This window comes from Jaculus jaculus, chromosome 1 (assembly GCF_020740685.1).
Source record: "Jaculus jaculus isolate mJacJac1 chromosome 1, mJacJac1.mat.Y.cur, whole genome shotgun sequence".
Lineage (NCBI taxonomy): Eukaryota > Metazoa > Chordata > Mammalia > Rodentia > Dipodidae > Jaculus > Jaculus jaculus.
In genome coordinates this window covers 155,775,813-155,796,649 of record NC_059102.1, presented here as the reverse complement: position 1 = coordinate 155,796,649, position 20,837 = coordinate 155,775,813, and the positions used below count along the sequence as shown (strand labels likewise).

The following is a 20,837-nucleotide window of genomic DNA, read 5'->3' as shown; positions in this document are numbered from 1 at the left end:
CTCCTGGCTTGGAGTGACCTGTACCCCCCCACCCACTCTGCGCCATGTAGGCTCTGCCACATCTCCGGGATATGTCCCCTACCAAAGGCAAGCTCCCTGCTCAGGAGACTGAGCCCTTCTGCCAAACAAGCTTGGGCCTGCCCCACCAGGGCCTCTGGGGACACCGGCCCCTGGGAGGGCGGGCAGAGGATGAAGCTGAGGCCTGCCTCAACCTGGGAGCTTGTCAGCACGTCCTTGCCTTCCCTGAGCGGCCTGGCATGTTGGAAACTTCCAGAAAACATGCTGATTTGGCCAATGCTTGGCCTCCTGGGGGACACAGGAATGGCTGGAGCATGTGCCTGCCTGGCTTCCCGCTCCTGACAAGAAAGGAGCCCTGAGAGCTAGCAGGCGTGTGAGGCTCTTCCTTCCAAAACAGAGCACTCAATCAATAAGACCAGGGCTGGACACGGGCACCACTGTCATGGCGGCCCCCCAGAGCCCGTGTTAGCTCTTCCTTTTTGTCCCCCAGGCCCATAGCTGCCACCATTCATCCTTCTCCCAGACTAATAAGCCTGAAAAACCCTGCTGCCATGCCGGGACCCTTAAGCCTCACTAGGGGTATCAGCTCTGGCAGCTTCCTCGGGTGTGATGGCACCTCCCTGGACCTCAGCGGCCTCTGGCCTCTGGCCAGCTCTTCCTCCAGAACACCTCTGTTCCTGCAGCTCAGTGCCTGGACAAGTCAGCTCCCAGGGGACGACCTGAAGGCTGGGTGACAGCCACCCACTCCTAGGGACCCTTGAAAGTTCTGATAGTTCCTTAAAACATTCTGACCTGTCCCTTCTGGGCTGGCTGTGAGTGACGGCTCTGGGGTCGTGGGAACTGTCTACCTTTTATGAGACAGGCTCTCTCAATGGCCGACAGCTCACAAATTAGGCTAGACTTGATGGCCAGCAAGCTCCAGGGATCATCCTGTCTCAGCCTCCCTGGTGACAGGATTACAGGAGCACGCCACCATGCCCCACTGTTTTAGGGATCAAAATTCGGGTCGTCATTTTTGCAAAGCAAGCATTTTACCACCTAAGCTGTCTCCTTAGCCCTAGCAAAGGTTTTTGAACATTGAAATTAGGAGCCCCAGCCCCAGGAAACATGAAATCCTGAGAGATGATAGCTCAGAGCCCCATTCCTGCTGTCCAAGCACCCGTGGACCCACCCACAGCACCTTGCCCCAAGACTTACCACCCCCCACCACAGTGCATCTGCATAACTGCCGAACTCAATGCGGCCCGACTCGTTCACCGCGTCCTTCTCGGCCAGGTACACGAAGTAGGAGGAGAAGATGAGGCCCAGGAAGCCAATGTACAGGGTGGTGATCAACTCCTGTGGGCAGATGACATGTCAGCCATACTTAGGAACCCTGCGTCCACGAGCCCTGTGAGGCGGCAGTGAGGAGGCTGCTTGGTGGCAGGTTCCAACCTTCACCAGCTCGTTCTGTATCAGCTGCGGTGGTTGTGGTGGTTGGATTCAGGTGTCCCCTATAAACTCAGGGGTTCTGCATGCTAGGTGGCAATTTGGAAATTAATGCCTCCTGGAGGTGGGGTATTGTTGGGGGCGGGCTTATGGGTGTTACAGCCAGCTTCCCCTTGCCAGTGTTCGGCATACTCTCCTGTTCCTGTGGTCCACCTTATGTGGGCCAGGCGGTGATGTCCACCCTCTGCTCATGCCATCGTTTGCCCCTGCCATCATGGAGCTTCCCCTTGAGTCTGTGAGCCCAAATAAATCCTCCCCCGCCCCCCAAGCTGCTCTTGATCGGCGTGTTTTCCACCAGCAATGCGAACCTGACTGCAAGTGTGCTACCCACGCGCATGGAGATGACATTCCAGGGTAATCTAGTTTTCACAAATCGTAAAAGTGGCCAGTGTAAGGTCTCATCAGCTGCCAGTGCGGCTGGCCCCAGCTACCACCCTGAACCAGCCACGTGGGCCCATGCAGCCTTCATGGGGCTGCTGGCTTTGTTCCCCCAACAGTAGAGAACTGAGTTAGCCGGTCCCTAGCGGCCCTTGTGGAGTGAAGAGTTCCTTCAAGAAGGTGCCAGAGCCCTCAACATCACAATTTCAGGGCTTCACCAATCTTTTCTCCACTTTGCCTTTCAAAAAAAAAGAAAGACCCAACTGTCTGTTGTTCCCCGGGCTGAGGAAAGGTGGCATCAGCCTTACATCTAGCTGATAGGCCAAGAACACTGTGTGCAGAGAGGAGCGCCAGCCCGCGGCTCAGGCCTCGTCCACAGACCCGCATGCTCTTGCACCCACCTGGGCCTCTCAGCTGGGGGCCAGGTGCCGAGACTCTGTCTCTCACACCTGTGGGCTGCTGTGCCCATCCTGTCCCCGCTAGGCCACTCACCTGCCGGTGAATGAAGACCACCGAGCCCAGGAGCCTCCAGGTGCCACCCTGCCGGTCTACGTGCAGCATCCTCAGGATCTGGAGGAAGCGGATGCCCCTGGGAAGGACAGAGAGTGGAGATGGAAGAGCTCTTGGTGTCCCGGACCCCATCAGGCCTTTACCTGGTGGGGGAAGACACATGTCCTTCCACTCTGGACCATCTTGTCTCCTACCTGTCACTCCCTGACTCAGCTCTGGCTGGGTGCCTCTGAACCCCCAGGGTGGCCCCTACAGACAGTCACCTGGGGGAGGTCCGGGGTCACCTACGTGCAAATGAGCAGACTGTGTCCGCACAGTTAAGCCCTGGCAGCTAGGAAGCACAGTGATGGGCCTTAAACCCAGGGGCCACCTACTGCCTCGATGCTAGGAGCATCCTGGCCCTTACCTGCTCTCAAAGAGCACACGAGAGCCATGCAGAGGGAGGGTGAGGCCACCCACAGTGGGGGAGGAGGAGGATAGGTGGTGGGTGGGCCCCTCCCAGTCCCACAGCAGTATCCCGAAGGGAGAGCTTGAAGCACCAACATACCTGATGGCTGATGTGGCAAACACCTGTCCTTTGGAGCCCACACAGAGGACAACCATGGAGGCCACTACCACGATGAGGTCTGCAGGGAAGGGCGGCTGGTCATGACCCCCAGCTCTCAGGGCTCTGAGGAAGGTACACCCCAGCACAGCCCTAGACTGCCTGCCACCCATATGAGGCAGAGCCCGACAAGGGACCGGCCGTGGGAACAACTTCCGCGTAGAGCCAAGGATTGCATCTCCAGCCATCTTGCTATGGGTTGCTGCACCCATCCTGCCCCATAAACCCGACAGAAAGATCCAGGCCTTCATCTGAACCACCTGTGTGGCACCTTCACCCCCCCAGCCACAGCAGACTCGGCTGAGCCTTGGGCCTAGACGAATGGTCACCAGGGGTGACTGTCACACCAGTCATGATGAGCAAGCGGGTTCCCAGGAAAAGTATGGGGGAATCCCAGGCTGCTTCCAGCTGGGGGGCTGGGGAAGATGGGTGCTTTCTCCCACTGCCCCCCCCCAAGGGTCCTGCCCTGTCATGGATGGAGTAATGGGAATTTCTTGGTCCTTGGGTACTCTGGCGAAAATTACAGTGGGGAAGTCCTTCCTTGGCCCAGAGCGCGGGGTGAAGAATCTGGGGAGGGCTGGGACTCACCAATGATGGAGATGGGCTTCCGGGCAAAGCGCAGCCGGCCCCAGACGCCCACGTACTTGCTGCGGCAGCCTGCAGACCAGAGGCGGACCACGTACTCTGTCCCGAAGAACACCACCAGGACAATCTCCTGAGGAAGAGGCCCGTGCTTACCATGCATGCTCCTGCCACTCACAACTGGCCCGCCAGGGTGAGGCTCCCATACCAGGAGCCTCTGCTGAGGGAAACCCTCCCCCCAGAGCAGCTGGCCAGGGTCACTATCTGTAGGGACAGGTAGGACATCCAACTGGACAGACCAGTAGTCTAAGCCCAGGGACCCTGAGAGTAGACCCTCAGAGAGCTGCTGCTCTTCAGCTGTGGGCCCTTTGGGCCAGGGGAGACCCCACAGCGGAGTTGGGACACTGTGTCACTGGATTGGACCTGTGAATGCAATGTGGAGGTCTGTATTGTGTAGCTTCTAAGCCATAGCACTCAAGCCTTTCATCCCAAAATCGAGGCTGGAGAGCATATGTCCTCCTAGGACTGTCTCCCTTGTACCTAGAAACAGCCACCATCAGTGACCCTCACAGGGGCCTAGGTACAAGAGCCCCTGAAAGTAGCAAGGGAAAGAGAATGAAAAGTACATGAACATCAACTAAGGAACGACCCCCCCCCCCACAGTGTGCTCCACACAGACCAGGGCTGAACAAAGTACGTCCCACCCATGCTCTGAAGTCAGGGTGCAGAAGTTTAGAGGGTCCCAGGCTGGCATCTACAGTTGCTGTGAATGGATGGATAGATAGGCAAAAAGGTGAACAGACGGACGAATGGATGGAAAGGTGAGTAGACGGGTGAATGGATGGATCCCCGGGTAGGGTGGATGAATGAGTGAGCCGACTGGTAGATTGATGGATGGGGGGAAGGGTAGGTCGATGGTGGGCAAATGTAGGGGAATGGTGTGAAGACCAAGTTCAAAAGGAAAGTGGAGAGGTTAGCTCTTTCAATACAATCAGCAGCTAGCCAGAGGGCTCCCACAGCTAGACTCAGCCACCGGCTGTGACCGACAACGCAATCGACAGCACTCTTGAGGCCTGCCCAGCCTGTTATAGTGCCACAGTACTGTGTGAGAACCTTACTCCCACTTCCTGTCCATGCAGTCCATGGCATGGGCTGGAGGAACGGTCACAAGAGGCCCGGAGATCACAGTGAGAGGTAGGGTGAAGGTATGGCCTCACCCTTGACCAGTACCCTAGTGTCCTTCCTCAAGGTGGCATACAGAACACTTGCAGCATCCAAGGGCAAGGCAGTGGCTGGGGGCCCTGATATGGGCTGTCCACACCCTGCAGCCAGCCCTATCTCTTGCCACAGGGCTGGTTACCCTAAGTGGGGAGCCCTTTCTTGCCTGCCTCATGCCTGGGGCAGCTCAGGGTTGCCCCTCAGGCCTGATGTGACAGGTAGGGAGTCCTTGGGCCACTTCATCCTCACAGGGATCCTGCATACCAGCCCATGACATAGGCCTCTTTTATCCCAGGTCTAGGAGGCAGACAGGTCTAACTGGACAGGACAATGATGCTCATGGTTGGATCCATCCTCCCTGGATGTACATCTGGAAACCTGGGCCAGGTTTCTCAGCTGTAAGATGTAGACAACTGATATTGGTGGGTGACAGAAGGATTTGATGGAAATGCGTACTATGTGTGAATTGTAGTCTCACCGTGACCCTCAAGGCATGGAGAACCTACCTGGACCACTGCGCTCAGCTGCCAGCCAGCCCTAGCCAGCAGGAGGCCCTTGGGCAAGGCCTAAGGTAAGGATGTAACCCCCCCCACACACACACATATGTGAATGGGGACTGTGCAAAGCCACAAACCCATGTAGCCACAAAGCATTTTGCTTCCCAGACCCACTTCCAGCTGGCTCCTTGCCTGCCTCCCTCAGGGGCCCGACCCTGGAGAAGACTTCCGCCGTGATGGGTGACACTGCCTGGCCCTGCTCCGGCTAGTTCCCTGCCAGGGAGCCTGCCATGGGAAGTGGCTGCACGCTGCTCACTCATTGTGCCCAAATTCTATTAATGAAGACAGAATAATGGTTTATACCACTCGACTCATGTTTGAGGCTGAGCATGATGGGCATGAGCCTGGGGAAGGAAGGTTCAGCCTTTTCCTTGTGCAAAAAGCATTTTAGCTCATGGAGAGGAGTCCTTGGAGATGAGAGTGTGCTGGTGCCCATGGGCTACGTCACAGTGTTTGTGTCGGTCAGCACTCGGTATAGGACCAAAGGAATGGACGAGTGAGCAGACAGACAAGCCACTAGCTGCTGGGATGCCAGTTCATCTTGTCTCAGGAGAACCTGACCCCGCGGGGTTGTTGGCCAAGGTAGAATACATGTCTTTGGCCACCATGACACGGGGAGCTCCCAGACGCTGCCCTAGACAGTGTACCCATGACTCCATGGGAGATGGCATCCCTGAAGGGATATGACAACACTCATTCCAGCAGCAAACCTCCATCCCAGTTCTGTGGGTCACTGCTCACCATTAGATAGCTGACCACCTAGCCGGCTTCTCTTGTTTTCAACTAGTACTCATTATTCAAACACCTTCTTGGCAATGGCTTCAGATGGCCACAGGTCCTTCCAAACCCGAGACTAACACTTGCGGGAGGGATCCATCAGTATAATGGCTGCCTGATATAGCAGAACCCCCTTGTATGAATCCTCAAATCCTTTTTGGGGGGGCGGTGGGGGGTGGGGGCTCAATGAAACACAATGCCTGTATTCAGGGGAGTTGGGCTCCATCACCACCTGGGAAGGTCCAGTTGTCACGTCCAGGGAAGGCAAGGTGGAAATAATTGGTGTGGCCGAGCGGCGGGTCAGGAAGGGGGGATGGCAAACAGTCCTGTCCCAGGCAAGACACAGCTAGACCTAGCGTTTGTTCAGAGATAAAATGATCTCCACCACCACCAGCTCTGCACACTGCTATTGGGTGAAGGGTCCCTCAGGTCCAAGGCCATTCCGGGATCCCCGTGGCGTAGGGGGGCTAGCACATAGCCAGGATGGGGCCCTACAGAATACACACCGGGGGACAGGCTTGATTCGTGCGGCAACACCCTACTCCACAGCAGGATTATGTCCTTCCGGTGCTGGTTGGGGAGTCCGCAGAACAGACCTGGTGCTGAGCCCAGCCAACTCTCCCAGGCCCTAGGCACCTCCCCAGAACCCACAAACCCACGTATCCCCACTGTACACCTAGGGTGATAGTCTGTAGACTGCCACCCAAGGGGTTTATGTAACCCGAGGACCTCCCGTGGTCCCATCCCAGGTGCTTCATGCTCTCGGGGGTTCCCGGCTCCTCGGAGATCTCATGTGCGAAACATCCTCACCTACCTCCCACCCTTCAGCCCCCAGCCCTGTTCAGGCTTGTCCATTATCCCTTGTGCTTGAGAGTCCCCAGCTATAGAAACACAATGTCTCTGACTCCCCCACCAATAGCCGTGGCACCCTAGCCTCCTAAAGGGCCTCCCAGGAGCCCTACGTGCTGCCTGTAAAGCCAGGGTCAAGGAAGCAAAAGGCCAGGGGACGTTTAGATAGAGCATAGCCCTGAGCTCTGCCCTGAAGATATAACACAGAGGGTTATCCCTAAGCTAAGTATCTCCCATGCTGAACAAAGGGCAAAAGGACAGAGAGGCCCCTCTTGCACTGGACTCTGTCCCTCAGATCACAGCCAGGCTATCTCCTGGCTACAGATGACCGCTGAGACAGCATCAAAACACAGAGCCCACCGCTTCTTTCTGACATGCTGAGGCAAGACTGCCATGTCTGAGGCCCCATGGCGGGAAGGGCACAGCGGCTCCCAGGCAGAGCCAGGTCGGACTCAGGTTTGGAGATGGATGTTGATAAATGGGGCCAGTGAATGCAAAGAAAAGAATGTGAATCATTGTCACACAGTCACAACTGGGACACACGAGGACAACTAGGCTTTGGGGAATGGCCAAGTAGAGAGTGGGCACAGCTAGGTGGCTGGCAGGCTCAGGGATGCAAACCAAGATGAAGGAGTGACCCAAAGACATGAGAGCCACCTGCCTGGCTGGTTGGGACAGGGAGATGTCTGAAGCCCACTGAAGTAAGGCAGGAAGGGAGCCTGGACCACGGAGAGTCCCTGGCCCTCCCGACCTGGTGGTCATCTGGACGTGGTTGGGCAACCAGAGGATGTGCAGGGCGGGTCTGGGCTGGGCCTGGGCATGAAGTTCCTGGAAGAGGCACAGGCGCACCAGCCCTGAGATGCTAGTTGCCCTCTTTCCTTCAGACCCCTGAGGAGTCAGAGGAAAGGATGGCAGAGGCCAGGCAGCCAAGCCGAGTCCACCAGGTCTCCTTCCCGAATCACTCTCAGCAAGAAATGAGAGCAGGGAAAGCATGTGGGCCACTACACACTGAGTGCCACAGGCAGTGGTGGGTATTCCAGACATTTTAGGGGCACACTGGACACTCTGCTGCTGGCCCATTTGCCCATATACCAACCCCACCCCACAGGCCATCACCCTCCTTGTCTCATATGCCACAGGTATTAAAATGTGGTTCTCAATGGAGTAATTTGCATTTTTTTTTTTTTATTTTCCAAGTTAGGGTTTTTCTCTAACCCATGCCTTTTGCCTCCCAAGTGCTGAGGTTAAACACATGTGCCACCATGCCTGGCTGATTTGCATAATTTTAAATTTAATTTTAAAAACAAAGCTACTGGGCCGATAAAGGTGGTTCAGTGGAGAAAGTTCCTGCTACGACAGCACAAGGGCCTGAGTTCAGATCCCTCACACTCATGTAAATGCCTCGTGTGGGGAGGTAGAGACAGGAGGGTCCTTGAGACTTTCTGGCTAGCTAGTCTAGACCAATCAGTGAAGTCCAGGTTCAGTGGGAGACTGGGGAGAGGACTCTGCAGAGCAGGCGGTGGCCACTCAGGCTAGAGTATTCAAGTTTTATGGAAAAAAAAAAAAAATAAGCCAGAAGCTGTGGCTGCTGTTACCCCAACAAGGGAGGCAGAGACAAGAGAACTTCCCAGAAGCCTGCGGAAAGTAAGAATCCACCTCAAATGAAGGCAGAATACTTACCAGGAAGTTGTCCCCTGACCACACATGTGCTGTGATTCACATAACCCCACATACACACACAAATAGTTTTTTAAAATAAAAATAATAAGGTTGAGCCGGGCGTGGTGGCGCACACCTTTAATCCCAGCACTCGGGAGGCAGAGGCAGGAGGATTGCCGTGAGTTCAAGGCCACCCTGAGACAACAGAGTTAATTCCAGGTCAGCCTGGACCAGAGTGAGACCCTACCTGGAAAAAACAAAAAACAAAAAATAAATAAAATAAAATATGTTGAAAGTGATTGAGGAAGAAATGTTATGGACCTCTGGCCTCCATACATATGTGCACCCACACACATATGAGCACCTATACACACATGTACAGCACACACATACATATGAAAAGAAAAACTAGTAACAGACAACCCAATCTTTTTAAAGGCAAAGGGCTCGGAGAGCTCTTAGAGAAGATGGGAATGGCCTGTGAGCCCACAATGCAGCAGAGGCTCTGCGTCACTAACCACCAGGAATACGAATGAAAATGGACGCCACCCCAGCCACCAGCCCATCAGCAGAGCCGCTAGCAAAAGGCAATGACAAGTGTAACGAAGAAGGCAGAAGAGGCGGGCCATCACATGAGGCTGCCTAATGGGATAGAATGTGTGCAGCCCCTGGAGAACACTTTGGTTGTCCCCAGGATATGAAACAAGGGGTTACCACCCACTTGATTCTGCTCTCAGCAAGACTCTGTCCTTTTTAAAAATAACCTAGAAAGAAAAAGTTCAATTGCAGGTCTGAGGATGAAGCCCTTTGCCTGACGTGTGCTAGGTCCTGGCTTCCATTCCCAGCACCACACACTCTAAAGTCTAGCATCAATAAAAGACATAACCACCCTTTAAAAACATGAACTGTTGGGCTGGAGAGATGGCTTAGCAGTTAAGCGCTTGCCTGTGAAGCCTGAGGACCCTGGTTCGAGGCTCAGTTCCCCAGTACCCACGTTAGCCAGATGTACAAGGGGGCGCATGCATCTGGAGTTTGTTTGCAGTGGCTAGAGGCCTTGGCATACCCATTCTCTCTCTGTCGCTCTCAAATAAATAAATAAAAATTATTTAAAAAAAAAAACATGAACTGCTGGGCTAGAGAGATGGCTGAGTGAATAAGGCCCTTGCCTGCAAAGCCTAAGGACCCATGTTCGACTCTCCAGGTCCCATGTAAGCCAGACTCACACAAGCATGCAAGGTCCCACATGCACACAAGGGGGCGCACACATCTGGAGTTCAATTACAGTGGCTGGAGGCCACGACAAGTCATTCATTCTCTCGCGCGTGAAAGAAAGGAAGGAAGAAACAAGAAGGAACTGCTGTCTAATTCAGCAATTCTTCATGGGGTGTGGGGGGGAGGTGACACCCAAAAGGACTGTGAGCAAGGCCTTGAGTAGGTAACTGCTGACTGTGTTAGCTGCAGCACGGCACATACAGCCCAAGGCCATCGATGTCCCTGATGGGGACAAAGGAGAAAACGGGCTCCATGCACGCAAGGAAACTTGCCTTCCAAAGGAAGAGCAGCCTCAGCTGGGAAGACCGCGCAGCGGGTAGGCTGGCGCTGTGCAAGCAGGAGGACCCACGCTTGATTTCCAGAGCCCATGCTGGGTGTGGTGCGCATGCCCGCACTGAGGCGTAGTGGCAGGAGGATCCCTGGGGCTCTCTGGCCAACCAGTCTCACTTATATCGCTGATAGGACAATGACAGACCCTGTCTCAAAAAAAAATAAAAAAAATAAAAAAGCAAAAAACATAGACAGCTAGGCATGGTGGCTCATGCATATATAATCCCAGCACTTGGGAAGCTGAGGTAGGAGAATCATGAGTTCAAGGCTAGCCTGGGTTACAGATTTCATTCCAGGTTAATCTGGGCTAAAGTGAGACCCTGTCTTAAAACAGGCATGGTGGTACATGCCTTTAATCCCAGCACTTGGGAGGCAGAGGTAGGATGGTCGCCATGAGTTTGAGGCCAATCTGGGACTACATAGTGAGTTCCAGGTCAGCCTGTGCTAGAGTGAGACCCTACCTTAAAAATGAAAAAATAAAAAAAGAAAGAAAGAAAAGTAGATGGTGCCTGAAGAATGACATCAAGATTGTCCCGTTCTCCGCACGCATGTACACACGTGCGCGCACACCCGCCTACAGATGCAGCCCAGAGAGAGCCCTGTGGATGCTGTGCTGAGTGAAACAAGCCAGTCACCGAGAACAGGATGTCAAGGTCCCTCCTGGTGCAACTGCTATCACTGGCCTCATGGGAGCCACAGAGAAAGACGGCTGGGTGGGGTGCCCAGGGAGCTGAGAAGCTAGTGCTTAGCCAGTATGGAGTTTCACTCCAGGAAGATGAGAAGATTGTAGAAGTGGACAGAAGTAGGATGGCCGCACAACACTGGGAGTGTGCTTCGTGCTGGTTGAGCCGTGTACTTGAACCCGACTATGAAGAGAAATTTTATGTTGTGGGTGTTTGGAAGAGACACAAGGATAGTGGGGAGGGATGGGGGAAAGGCAGTGGGACAGTGACCACTGATTACAGCCCCCTTAGGAGCAGTGAAAGGCTGCCTACCTTAGCTGTCAAAAAATGGCGCTCAATTGCACTGAGATTTCAGTGGCTCAAACTGTGTGTGTTTTACCACAGTGGAACCAATGCCCCATGGTCCTGACCCTGTCTCTCTCTGGCCATGTCTCCTGTGGGCCACCAGCAACCATGAGTCTGCCCTGCCTTGATCAGCGGCCAAAACAGTTGCTCATAGCTGCCCAGTTCTTGGGCCTTTAGTTTTTAACCTTCACACTTTACTGTTGGATTGGTTCCGACGCCCGCAGAGCACCACGGGACCCTCTCATAGGGTCCTCTCGTACAGATAAAGGACGTTAAAGGTGCAGTGATAAGGGAGACAGCAGGTGATGCAAGGGGCCAGGGCAGGCACCAGAAACAAGCGCTAAAAGACCTCTCATCTCGTTTCACCACCATGTGGAAGGAGCGTGATGAATGGGTTCAGTGAGCTCTTGGGTTCTAGATGCTAATGGGTGACATCCTTTGGGAGCATAGACATGCTGCCTTCGAAGACATCACTGTGTGCACTGAAATCTTACCATTTGGCAACAGACACTACACTCTCAATCTGGATCCAAAAGAGAATGCAGAAGGAGGAGGGGGGAAAAAAGGCTCAAAATTACAAAGGATCCCCCTGGCCCGGGAGCACAGTCATGCATACACACGCACGCACGCACGCACGTACTCACACCATGCATATGCGTCAGGTGTTGGGGGCTAACTGCTGCATAAACAGTAGCTCTGCCCAAATCCAAACCTGCAGGGCCGAGATAAAAAGTTTGGCCACGTAGGTGCTTATCTGGATTCTACTTGAAGTGTACAAAGGAGAAAGGTCGACACATCGCCATGTTTCACAACCCGGTGGACCCATTACTCACAGAGAAGGATGAAGGTCGCAGGCGTCTTATCTATTGTTTTATTTTACCACTGGGGATTTGCCCTGCTGCAATCGTAATCGCTCACCCGCTCACCCTTGGAGACAGCAAGGCCCCTGCAGGGCAGACCAGCTTGGCTCAGCTGCCTTGGACCCCCGATGAAAGACTTTTTTTTTTCTTTCTTTTTTTTTTTTCAGTTAACAACCAAGGGACCTCACAGATGCTTATCATGAGTATTTCAGTGTCTGATGTCATTGCTTTATTATCTTTTTCTTGACAGAATAATTTGAAGGCAGGCTGGAAGATTAACTGCCATAGACGAAGGGCTAGGCCGTGTGGATAGGGGCCGGGGCCCTGTGGAAAGGCCTTCAGAGCCAGGTCATGGGGGCAAAGGCCCAGCTGGCCTCCCTGGGGGCCTTGTGGACACTGCACAGGGCAGATTCCAAGATGTAGGACTTGAAGATCCTTCACTGGGCGTCTGTGGACCCCCCTGGGCCCCTCATAAACTGCTAATTGGGATAGGGGTACCGTGGGGCGCCATGGTCAGGGTCTTGTCCTCTTCTTACAACTAAGAAACCATGAGGGGGCTCTTCCCTAAGCCAGGACACTTCCTGTGGGGGGGATGACTCCCCCCCAGCACAGACCCCCACAGACAGGCTTCAGGGCCAGCTGTTCCAACTCTACGAGGACCCTGATAAGCCACTGAGAGGGCCAGCCTCAGCATTCTCAGGAGGGGCAGCTGGCCGGAGGCGCCATGCCGGCATGCCGGCTGCTCAAAGCGCCCTTTGTTCTGGGCCTGCCTGTGGCCAGCTGCTCCCAGCCACTAGCCTGTGCTGAGAGCCTTAGGGCCCCCCCAGTGACATGTGCTGGGCACAGCTGGAGCCCTCAGGCCACGCTCCCTGTCCACTCCAGGGAGTGCCCAGGCCTAGGTGACACGCCAGTTGTAGAGACTTGAAGGGAACAACAGAGGATGATAGAGAACCAGGGTCCCACAGGCCCCAGAGAGAACCAAGACCTTATGGGGAAGAGACCCTTGCCTGGGCCACAGTACCTCAGATGCCACAACTGAGCCCGCTTGCTTGTCCTTTGGTGGATCCCATATTGGTTATCCACTACCCTGAGTGCCACTGAACTTCAGCCCACAGCCTTTGCCTGGGGCGCCCACATCTTGCCTGAGGCCCTGGTTGCCTGAGGTGGCCTGGCGAAGGTCAGCTCGCTTGCGGGGCAGAGGACATCCATCTCTTGAGGTTCCAGAGGAGACCCGACAGCGACACGGTGATGGCAGGGTCCCGAAGCACAAAACAACATAGCCAGGAAGTTGGCATCTCCCCTGGCTGGGCATCCTGAATTCCCACGAGAGCCCGGGAGCTATAAGATGGCACTGAAGGCAGAAGCCCTGGCCCCAGGAGGGGGCGGTGGAGCCCCACTACAAGACTTCCCAGGGAGCCAGTTCCTGATGCCACCGAGCATGGGCTAGCAGCTGCTGTGTGCACACCCACTAGAGCAATCCCCATTTCAGGGCAACCCTGGGAGGCATTGAGCTTTCCCCTGAGAACCAGCCCCACCTGCCAGCTGTCCAGGCGGCCATTCTCCACACTGGGCAGGAAAAGGCTACAGGGCTTGCTCAGTCACCATGGGGACGGGCATTCCCATCCAACAGGCAGCCAGGCCCTGCAAATGGGTGACAGCTGTCGTCTGGTCCTCCCGTCCTGAACCCCACTTCAGCAGGCAGCACGAGGCCCAGTGTCCACTGCTGCCTGGGTATTGCTCGGACGGAGCTCGAACCACAGAGGCTAGCCCTGAGGGTCTACATTCAAGGAACCCTCTGTGGGATCACAAAAGGGTGTGCCAAGGTTTGAGTCTCTCTGCCCCTCTGGTGCCCACTTTGTGGGTGGGGAGCTGCTCTCTGAGGTCCACCAGTATTACCCCCCCCCCCCACAGCCTGGCACTACTACCTTTACAGGCCTAGTGGCCAACGCAGCAGGGCCGTGGATGCCTCCGCTTAAAGACTAGCAGACCATCTCCCAGAGCTTCCTAGGAAACCTCCCTGCTCCGACACTTTCTGAGAGCAACCAAAAGAGCATTTGTGTTGTCCACAGGTGCTCCTTGAACACGCTGCACTTACGGGCTGAGGCTCAGGTAATCCCTTCCTTCTGCTTAATGGAGAGCTCAACTCCAGGCCTCCCACCCTCGCCTTCTTATCTGTACGTAGCTCTAGGAGAAACTATAAATCCCGAATGTTGGCCACTCACGAACTGAGAATGGTTCTGAGTGGGAGGCAGCCGGGGGTGGAGGCCCTGTGTGTGCAGAGGGGGATAAAGCCGAGAGGAGACACGGACCACACCCGTGGGCCTCGCACATTCTTGGGCCCATGATCATCAGGGCAAATCCTTCCCAGGATAGCAGGCTTCCGGGCCTCAGCCTCGGAATAAAGGTTGCCCACCCACGGCGGGGAGGAAAGTGGGGGGCCCCCGTGGTCATTTTAATTTTACGTGTGCTGCCGGTGCCTTGCGGAGGCTGACTACAGTTACACGCAGCTCAAGCGGTTTAATGAGCTGCCTCCAGCCCTGGGACCCAGCTAGCTGCAAGCCAGAGAGGTGGGGGTGCCCATGCCCTGCCTGCTCCCTTCCTCCCCGCCTGGGTGTTCTGGAGGTCAGGAGAGGGACACAGGGCTTCGTGGCCACCCGACACCTGGTTGGGGGTGTGGGGGGGAGGTGACGGTGACAGGAAGAGCCCATAGGCTGCCTGTGCAAACCCTACCTTATCAGTAGATTCTGGCCAAACAGAACCCATGCCACCCTCCTGTTCCCCCCAGGGCAGCAGTGAGCCAGCTTGCTGGTAGAGGGTGGGTAGATAGGGCACTCGGTCAGTGCGCATCTGTCTTCACGAGACAGACTACATACACATCGTGATTTTTACTGAATGAATTTCAAACGATGTGGGGTTTCAGGGAACAAGGGGGCAATGAAGTATGAAGATCTTGAAGTATCTAGTGTTGGGGCACAGGAAGAAAAGCACCTCTCCATGCACACAGGGGTCATGGCTATCCCAGTCTCCTTCACCCCCACTTTCTTGTGACTTAACAGAACGCCCCTTCGTCACAGAGCACTTACAGCTGTTTGTGGTTTTGCAATATTTTACCCGTTTTCTTTGCGACTGCACGTGCATGTGGTGTGGCGTGTTTGCATGTGGGGGCCAGAAGTTGACCTCAAGTGTCTTCCTCAGTCACAGGGTCTCTCATCTGTAAGTCACTGATTAGACTAACTGGCCAGCAACCCCTAAGGACCCTCCATCTCCACCTCCCCAAACCTGGCATGACAAGCTCATGCGGTCACAGCCAGCTGTTACATGGATGCTGGGGATCTGAACTTCTGCCCTCCTGCTTGAGTGGTGAGCACTCAACCTTCTGAGCCATCTCCCCAACCCTCTCCATTTGCTTTTCATTGTAATGGGTTTTGGTCAGAGAACATGGACAGTTAACTTTCAATTATAGTAGGTGTGTTTATTTTTTTAATATCACCCTATAAATGATTGGCTTCAGAAATGTGCCACAGATGTCAAGAAACACAACGCCTCCATAAGTAGAATCCACAATCACAGAGCTGGTTTGAGAACCCGATCCTGACATTCCTTGCCATCCTTTCCCTGGAATCTAGGCTTTGTGATCCAGAGAGCAAAGGCTGATGTGGTCTCCCAGGGCAGCCTGTCTCTTGGAATGCTTTTTTTTTGCATTGTGTGTATGTGGGGGGGGGGGGCTAGGGATTGAACCCAGGCCCTTGTGCAAGCACATTAGGCAAGTGTTCTACGACTGTTCCTCTAATTTTTTTTTTTTTTTTCTGGAATGCAGCTTTGAGGAGGCTACACAGTAGAGGTACCAGCCTGGTAGGTGCGCCATCTCGGAAGTGGAACTTCCCCCACCGCTGGCCCATGAAGAACAGATAGGAGTCATCCCCAGACGTACCCAGCCTGCAGGCCGGGCGGTAAGTAAGCTCTGGCGGTTGTCTGAGGGGGCTGGATTTCCATGGCTGAGATAACAAGAACAGTTATTTCAGATTCCTGTTAGACTCACACTGCTCACGATTGCAACATTTCACAGTGTGCGTGTGTTCTCTCTCTTCATCTACTTGAATTCCATTCCAAAAGGACTGCATCTAAACCCCCACAGGTGCCACATCTAACCCACTTTCCCCTCCACCCGTCTAACTGTTTCCACATATTCAGTGAGGCTTGGTTACAGTTAGGCCTCTTTCAATGCCAGGGCTATGGTTCATCCACCCTTGTCTTGCCTTGGGCACCAATGTGAATACTGTGATGCCTCCTAGAAAATTTTAATCTGTTTCTGTGTGTGAGTGTGCAGTTTCTTTGCATAATTTTGGCCATCCTTTCATTTTTTTCAACTGTTACCAGTTCGCTTTACTTAATCCTGTTGAACAATGGATTTATTTAAACATTGAAGAAGAAAAAAAATCAGACTGAGCATATTTATATAGCTCAATGGTAGACCACTTGCATAGAGTGCATAAGCCCTTAGGTTCCACTTCTAGTACTGTGAAATATTCATTCATTACAGAGCCAGGCATGGTGGTACACTATATGTAATCTCAGCACTTGGGACCTGAAGTAGGAGAGTTACCATGAGTTTGAGGTAAGCCTGGGCTCAGAGTGAGTTCCAGGTCAGCCTCAAAAAAAAAAAAAAAAAAATCAGTACTGATAATAACACCCCCTCTGAGTCTTCTGGATTTTGGCAGATGAAATCGGGACATTTATATTTAGTGTAAAAAGGAGCATACCTGGTTTGATTCTTTCTATCCTTACATGTGCTATTTTAACTTCCCTCATCATCCTCCTCTGGTCTCTAGGAAGCTGGTCAGCCTGTCCCCCCTTCATCTCAGGGTCCTGACATTTTGCTGCCTTCTTCCATTTCACTAGTTCCTTAGAGACGGCATTAAGTCAGTTCTTATTTGAAAACTCTTCCCACAGCAATGACTCCCCTGAGGCTTCCCCCCATTGAGCTAATGACTTGTGTGTGGCTTAGTTGGGGATACCACCACTTCCCACTTCACTTTCTGGGCTTAGAACAGAATCCTAGGTGTTAGTTTTTAATTTTTTAAATATTTAATTTATGTATTTGAGAGAGACAGAGAAAGAAGCAGAGAGAGAGAATATGGGTATACCAGGGCCTCCAGCCACTGCAAACAAAGTCCAGACACATGCACTACCTTGTACATCTGGCTTACATGGGTCCTGGGGGATTGAACCTAGATCCTTAGGCTTTGTAGACAAGAGCCTTAACCACTAGACCACTTCTCCATCCCCTAGAACAGAAGCTTCTTCACAGAGTCCTGACCGTACATGGCATTGTTGGTCATATGATAACCATCCTAATGAGGAAGCTGCCAGAGATAATATGTCCATGAGTATGTAGGTAACCATGTGCTAATAATACCTTAGAGACACAAGACATGCAGCCAGGCTATAGGCCAAGTTCACAATTCCTCAGGGTCAAGTGTCATCTGACAGCTAACGTTTATCAGATGGACTGTGTCCTAATCCCTTGGACCTCAGTGTATGACCATATCTGGTCTGTTGTTCATTCAGTGCTAGGAATCAAACCTACGACCTTGTACATACTGGTAAGCACTTGACCACTGAGATGCACCCCCAGCCCATGACCATATTCAGAAGCAACATCTTCAGAGATGGAATTTAAGATGAGGCCAAAGTGGAGGGATGGGTCCCTCATCCAACATAACTGGTACCCCTTCAGAAAGGAAAAATTCAGACATAAGAGAAACACAGGGAGAATGCTGGGTGGCTGTAAGAGCAGAGGTCACTATAATGTTTCTACCCTACCAATGCCTGACCATGGACTTCTGTCCTGAAAGGAGCAGTAAGTGGCTCCTAAGGGACTGTAGGAGATCACTCTGACCAAGCCAGAGACTAGACCAAGATCCCTGGAGAAATCTAGTCCTCAGGGCCAGAATGCCACAAGAGTGCGCCCATAAGGCTGTCTTCTTCCTTATAGGCACACTGGCCCACTACTTACTGATGCCATGGAGAAGCATGGGCTCTGAGGACTGAATCCTAGTGACTGCAAGGTAGTAAGCCTGCGGCATGAGCTCAGATGTGTGAGGGTCTATTCAGACAGAAGGCTGAAGTCACCTGGAAAGCTGGTCCTGAAACTCCTACCTGGCCCCACTATGCATGGACCCACCAAGTCACAGCACAGCCTCCACATACAGGAACAGGACCCCAGGTGGTCACCTTGCAATTTGTGGTGGGATGGCAGGGGCCACAGACAGCCCACAACTTGTCGCAGACACCCTGGGAGCCCAGCAGTCAGCTTTGCAAGTATTGAAAGCAGGTCCTCTACCTTTCCCAAGTGGGCTGGGTCTGTCTCCAGCTTGGTTACATGGGGTTACATGCCTAGACTATGACCCCATTGCTAATGGTTGCCAACCCCAAAGAAGTGACACCCAGGAAGCCCCCTTAGGGCTGAGGTGTGAGGAAAGGGGGCATTGTTTTTATGGACCAGGAACCCACACTTCTGAAGCAGTCCTTGCTAAGCATTTCCCTGGAGGCTGGAGAGATGGGGCGGTGAGTAAGTGTGCTTGCTGTGAAAGCACAAGGGGCCGAGTTTAGTTCCTAGCACACATTTAACAGGCCTGAAATGGCCATATATGGCCGTAACCCCAGAGGTGGGGGGAAGAGACAGGAGGATCACTAGGGCTCCCTGGTCAGCCAGTCTAGTTTAAAAAAAAAAAAAACAAAAAACAAACAGGGAGCAGGCTGGAGGGATGGCTTAGCAGTTAAGGCTCTTGCCTGCAAAGCTAAAGGACCCTTGTTTGATTCCCCAGGACCCACGTAAGCCAGATGCACCAGGGGGCACATGCATCTGAATGTTCATTTGCAGTGGCTAGAGGCCCTGGTGTGCCCATTCTTTCACTCACTCTCTCCTCCTTTCTCTGTCAAATAAATAAATAAGTAAAAAATTTTTAAAAAATTGAAAAAGAAAAAACGAGGAGCTCTGGGTTCAGTGAGAGACTGTCTCAGGGAAAGAAGGTAGAAGCACAATGGAGGAAAACATTCAGCATCCTATTCCGGCCTCTGCGTGAGTGTACGTGCAGTGCGTGCACGCGTGTGTGTGTGTGTGTGTGTGTGTGTACAGCCTCCCTACCCACATAAAGGCAACGGATTCCCCTGGGACTAGAACGTTAGCAAAGCTGTCTGTCCCTCGCCATACTGGGCTGTAGCGTTTCTGCAGAGACCTAGGGTCCAGCTGGCCAGGCACATCAGGGAATGGGGACAGCAGGCCAACTGATTGCAGGGTGCGCTGTGTGCGTAAGCCCGGGGGGGATGTGCTCACAGCCAGCCTTATCTGTTTGCTGACTGCTCTGTGTCTTGCACATTGTGTGAATCTAGAGGTTTGAGTGACAGGAGCATTTAAAGTTCTTTTCCCCCCTTTCAGGAATGTCTCCAGGGATTAAGAGGAGGTTGTGCATATATTTTGCTATTTCAAGAGCTAATGTGTAACGGCTTCAAAAGGAGGTGTGTTGTCCCAAGGCATGGTACACACACACTCCATGGGGACCACAAAGGCAGCTTTCATGGATTCTGAGGATCCACCTCCTTGAGCTTGTTGGAGGAGAGGCTGCTTCCTGATGTGTCCAGCTACAGGGGAGAAGCAGAAATCTGTTCTCCACCCCAAGTGTCACCCACAAAGCAAGCTGCCTGACAGACTCTAGACGGCCAGCAGAAGACAGGATGGGGAAGAGACTAGGGGCAGCTCTGAGGCCACGTTCACTTCTGTGTCCCCTCAGATATCTGAGGACAGCCCCTGAAGAGAACTGCCCTTGGACCTTGTCATCCCCACCCCAGGCCCAAGCCATTCAGGAACTCACTCCCACCCCAAGATAGACACTTTTTTTTAAGATAAGAGTATTATGGACTGGAGAGATGGTTTAGCATTTAAGGTGCTTGCCTGCGAAGCCTAAGAACCCATGTTCGACTCTGCTGATCCCACGTAAGCCAGACGCACAAAGGTGAGCCAAGCACAAGGTTGCACATGCCCACTAGGTGGCTCAAGTGTCTGGAGTTAGATTTCAGTGGCTGAGACCCTGGCCCACCAAGTCTCTTTCTGTCTAGTCTCTCTAAAATAAAATAAAAAAAATTTAAAAAGAGATAGAGTGTTATTATGTAGCCCAGGCTGACCTAGATCTCTCGGCAATCCTCCTTCCTCAGCCTCTCCAATATTGTGTATCACCACACCCAGCTATAAGATAGACTTGTTTCCAAACTTGGGCAGGCCTCCTGTTTTTTAGGGTTGAACAAACTACCAAAACTTTTCAAGAAAAAATACACCTGGGGCTGGGGAGACCGCTCAGCAGCTAAAGGCAGTGTTTGTGAAACCTGCCGGCCCACCATACAATTCCCCAGCCATCCGCATGAAGACACATGCAAAAAGTGGTGCATGAATCTGGCATGCATTTGCAATGGCAAGAGACCCTAGCACACACACTTGCAAATAAATGTTTAATAAGAAGAATGACGTCAACCCACATGACCTTGTATCTACAGAATTTATTTTTAAAAACTCCCCTGCAGAGAAAAGTTCAGGCAAGATAGTTTTGTGGGCTCTATTCCACGTGGTAGGGAGAAATACCAGAAGTTTCACACAGACCTGTTGTTTTTGGTTTCCAAAGTCAAGCACACGAGAAGCCAACCAACAAACTAGGCC

The 20,837-nt window shown here is 53.0% G+C and overlaps 1 protein-coding gene across 2 annotated transcripts in view; it reads right to left on the bottom strand.

Moving 5' to 3' along the window:
* Nucleotides 1–20,837, bottom strand: part of Kcnq1 (potassium voltage-gated channel subfamily Q member 1) — a 390,510-nt gene that overhangs the window by 283,172 nt on the left and 86,501 nt on the right. For both annotated transcript variants that reach the window (XM_004654224.2, XM_045150057.1), the window contains exons 3-6: nucleotides 3,587–3,713; nucleotides 2,942–3,020; nucleotides 2,377–2,473; nucleotides 1,216–1,356 (exon numbers count right to left, since the gene is read on the bottom strand). In XM_004654224.2, coding sequence (XP_004654281.1) covers nucleotides 1,216–1,356; nucleotides 2,377–2,473; nucleotides 2,942–3,020; nucleotides 3,587–3,713 — 444 coding nt within the window. The remainder of the gene's footprint in view (nucleotides 1–1,215; nucleotides 1,357–2,376; nucleotides 2,474–2,941; nucleotides 3,021–3,586; nucleotides 3,714–20,837) is intronic.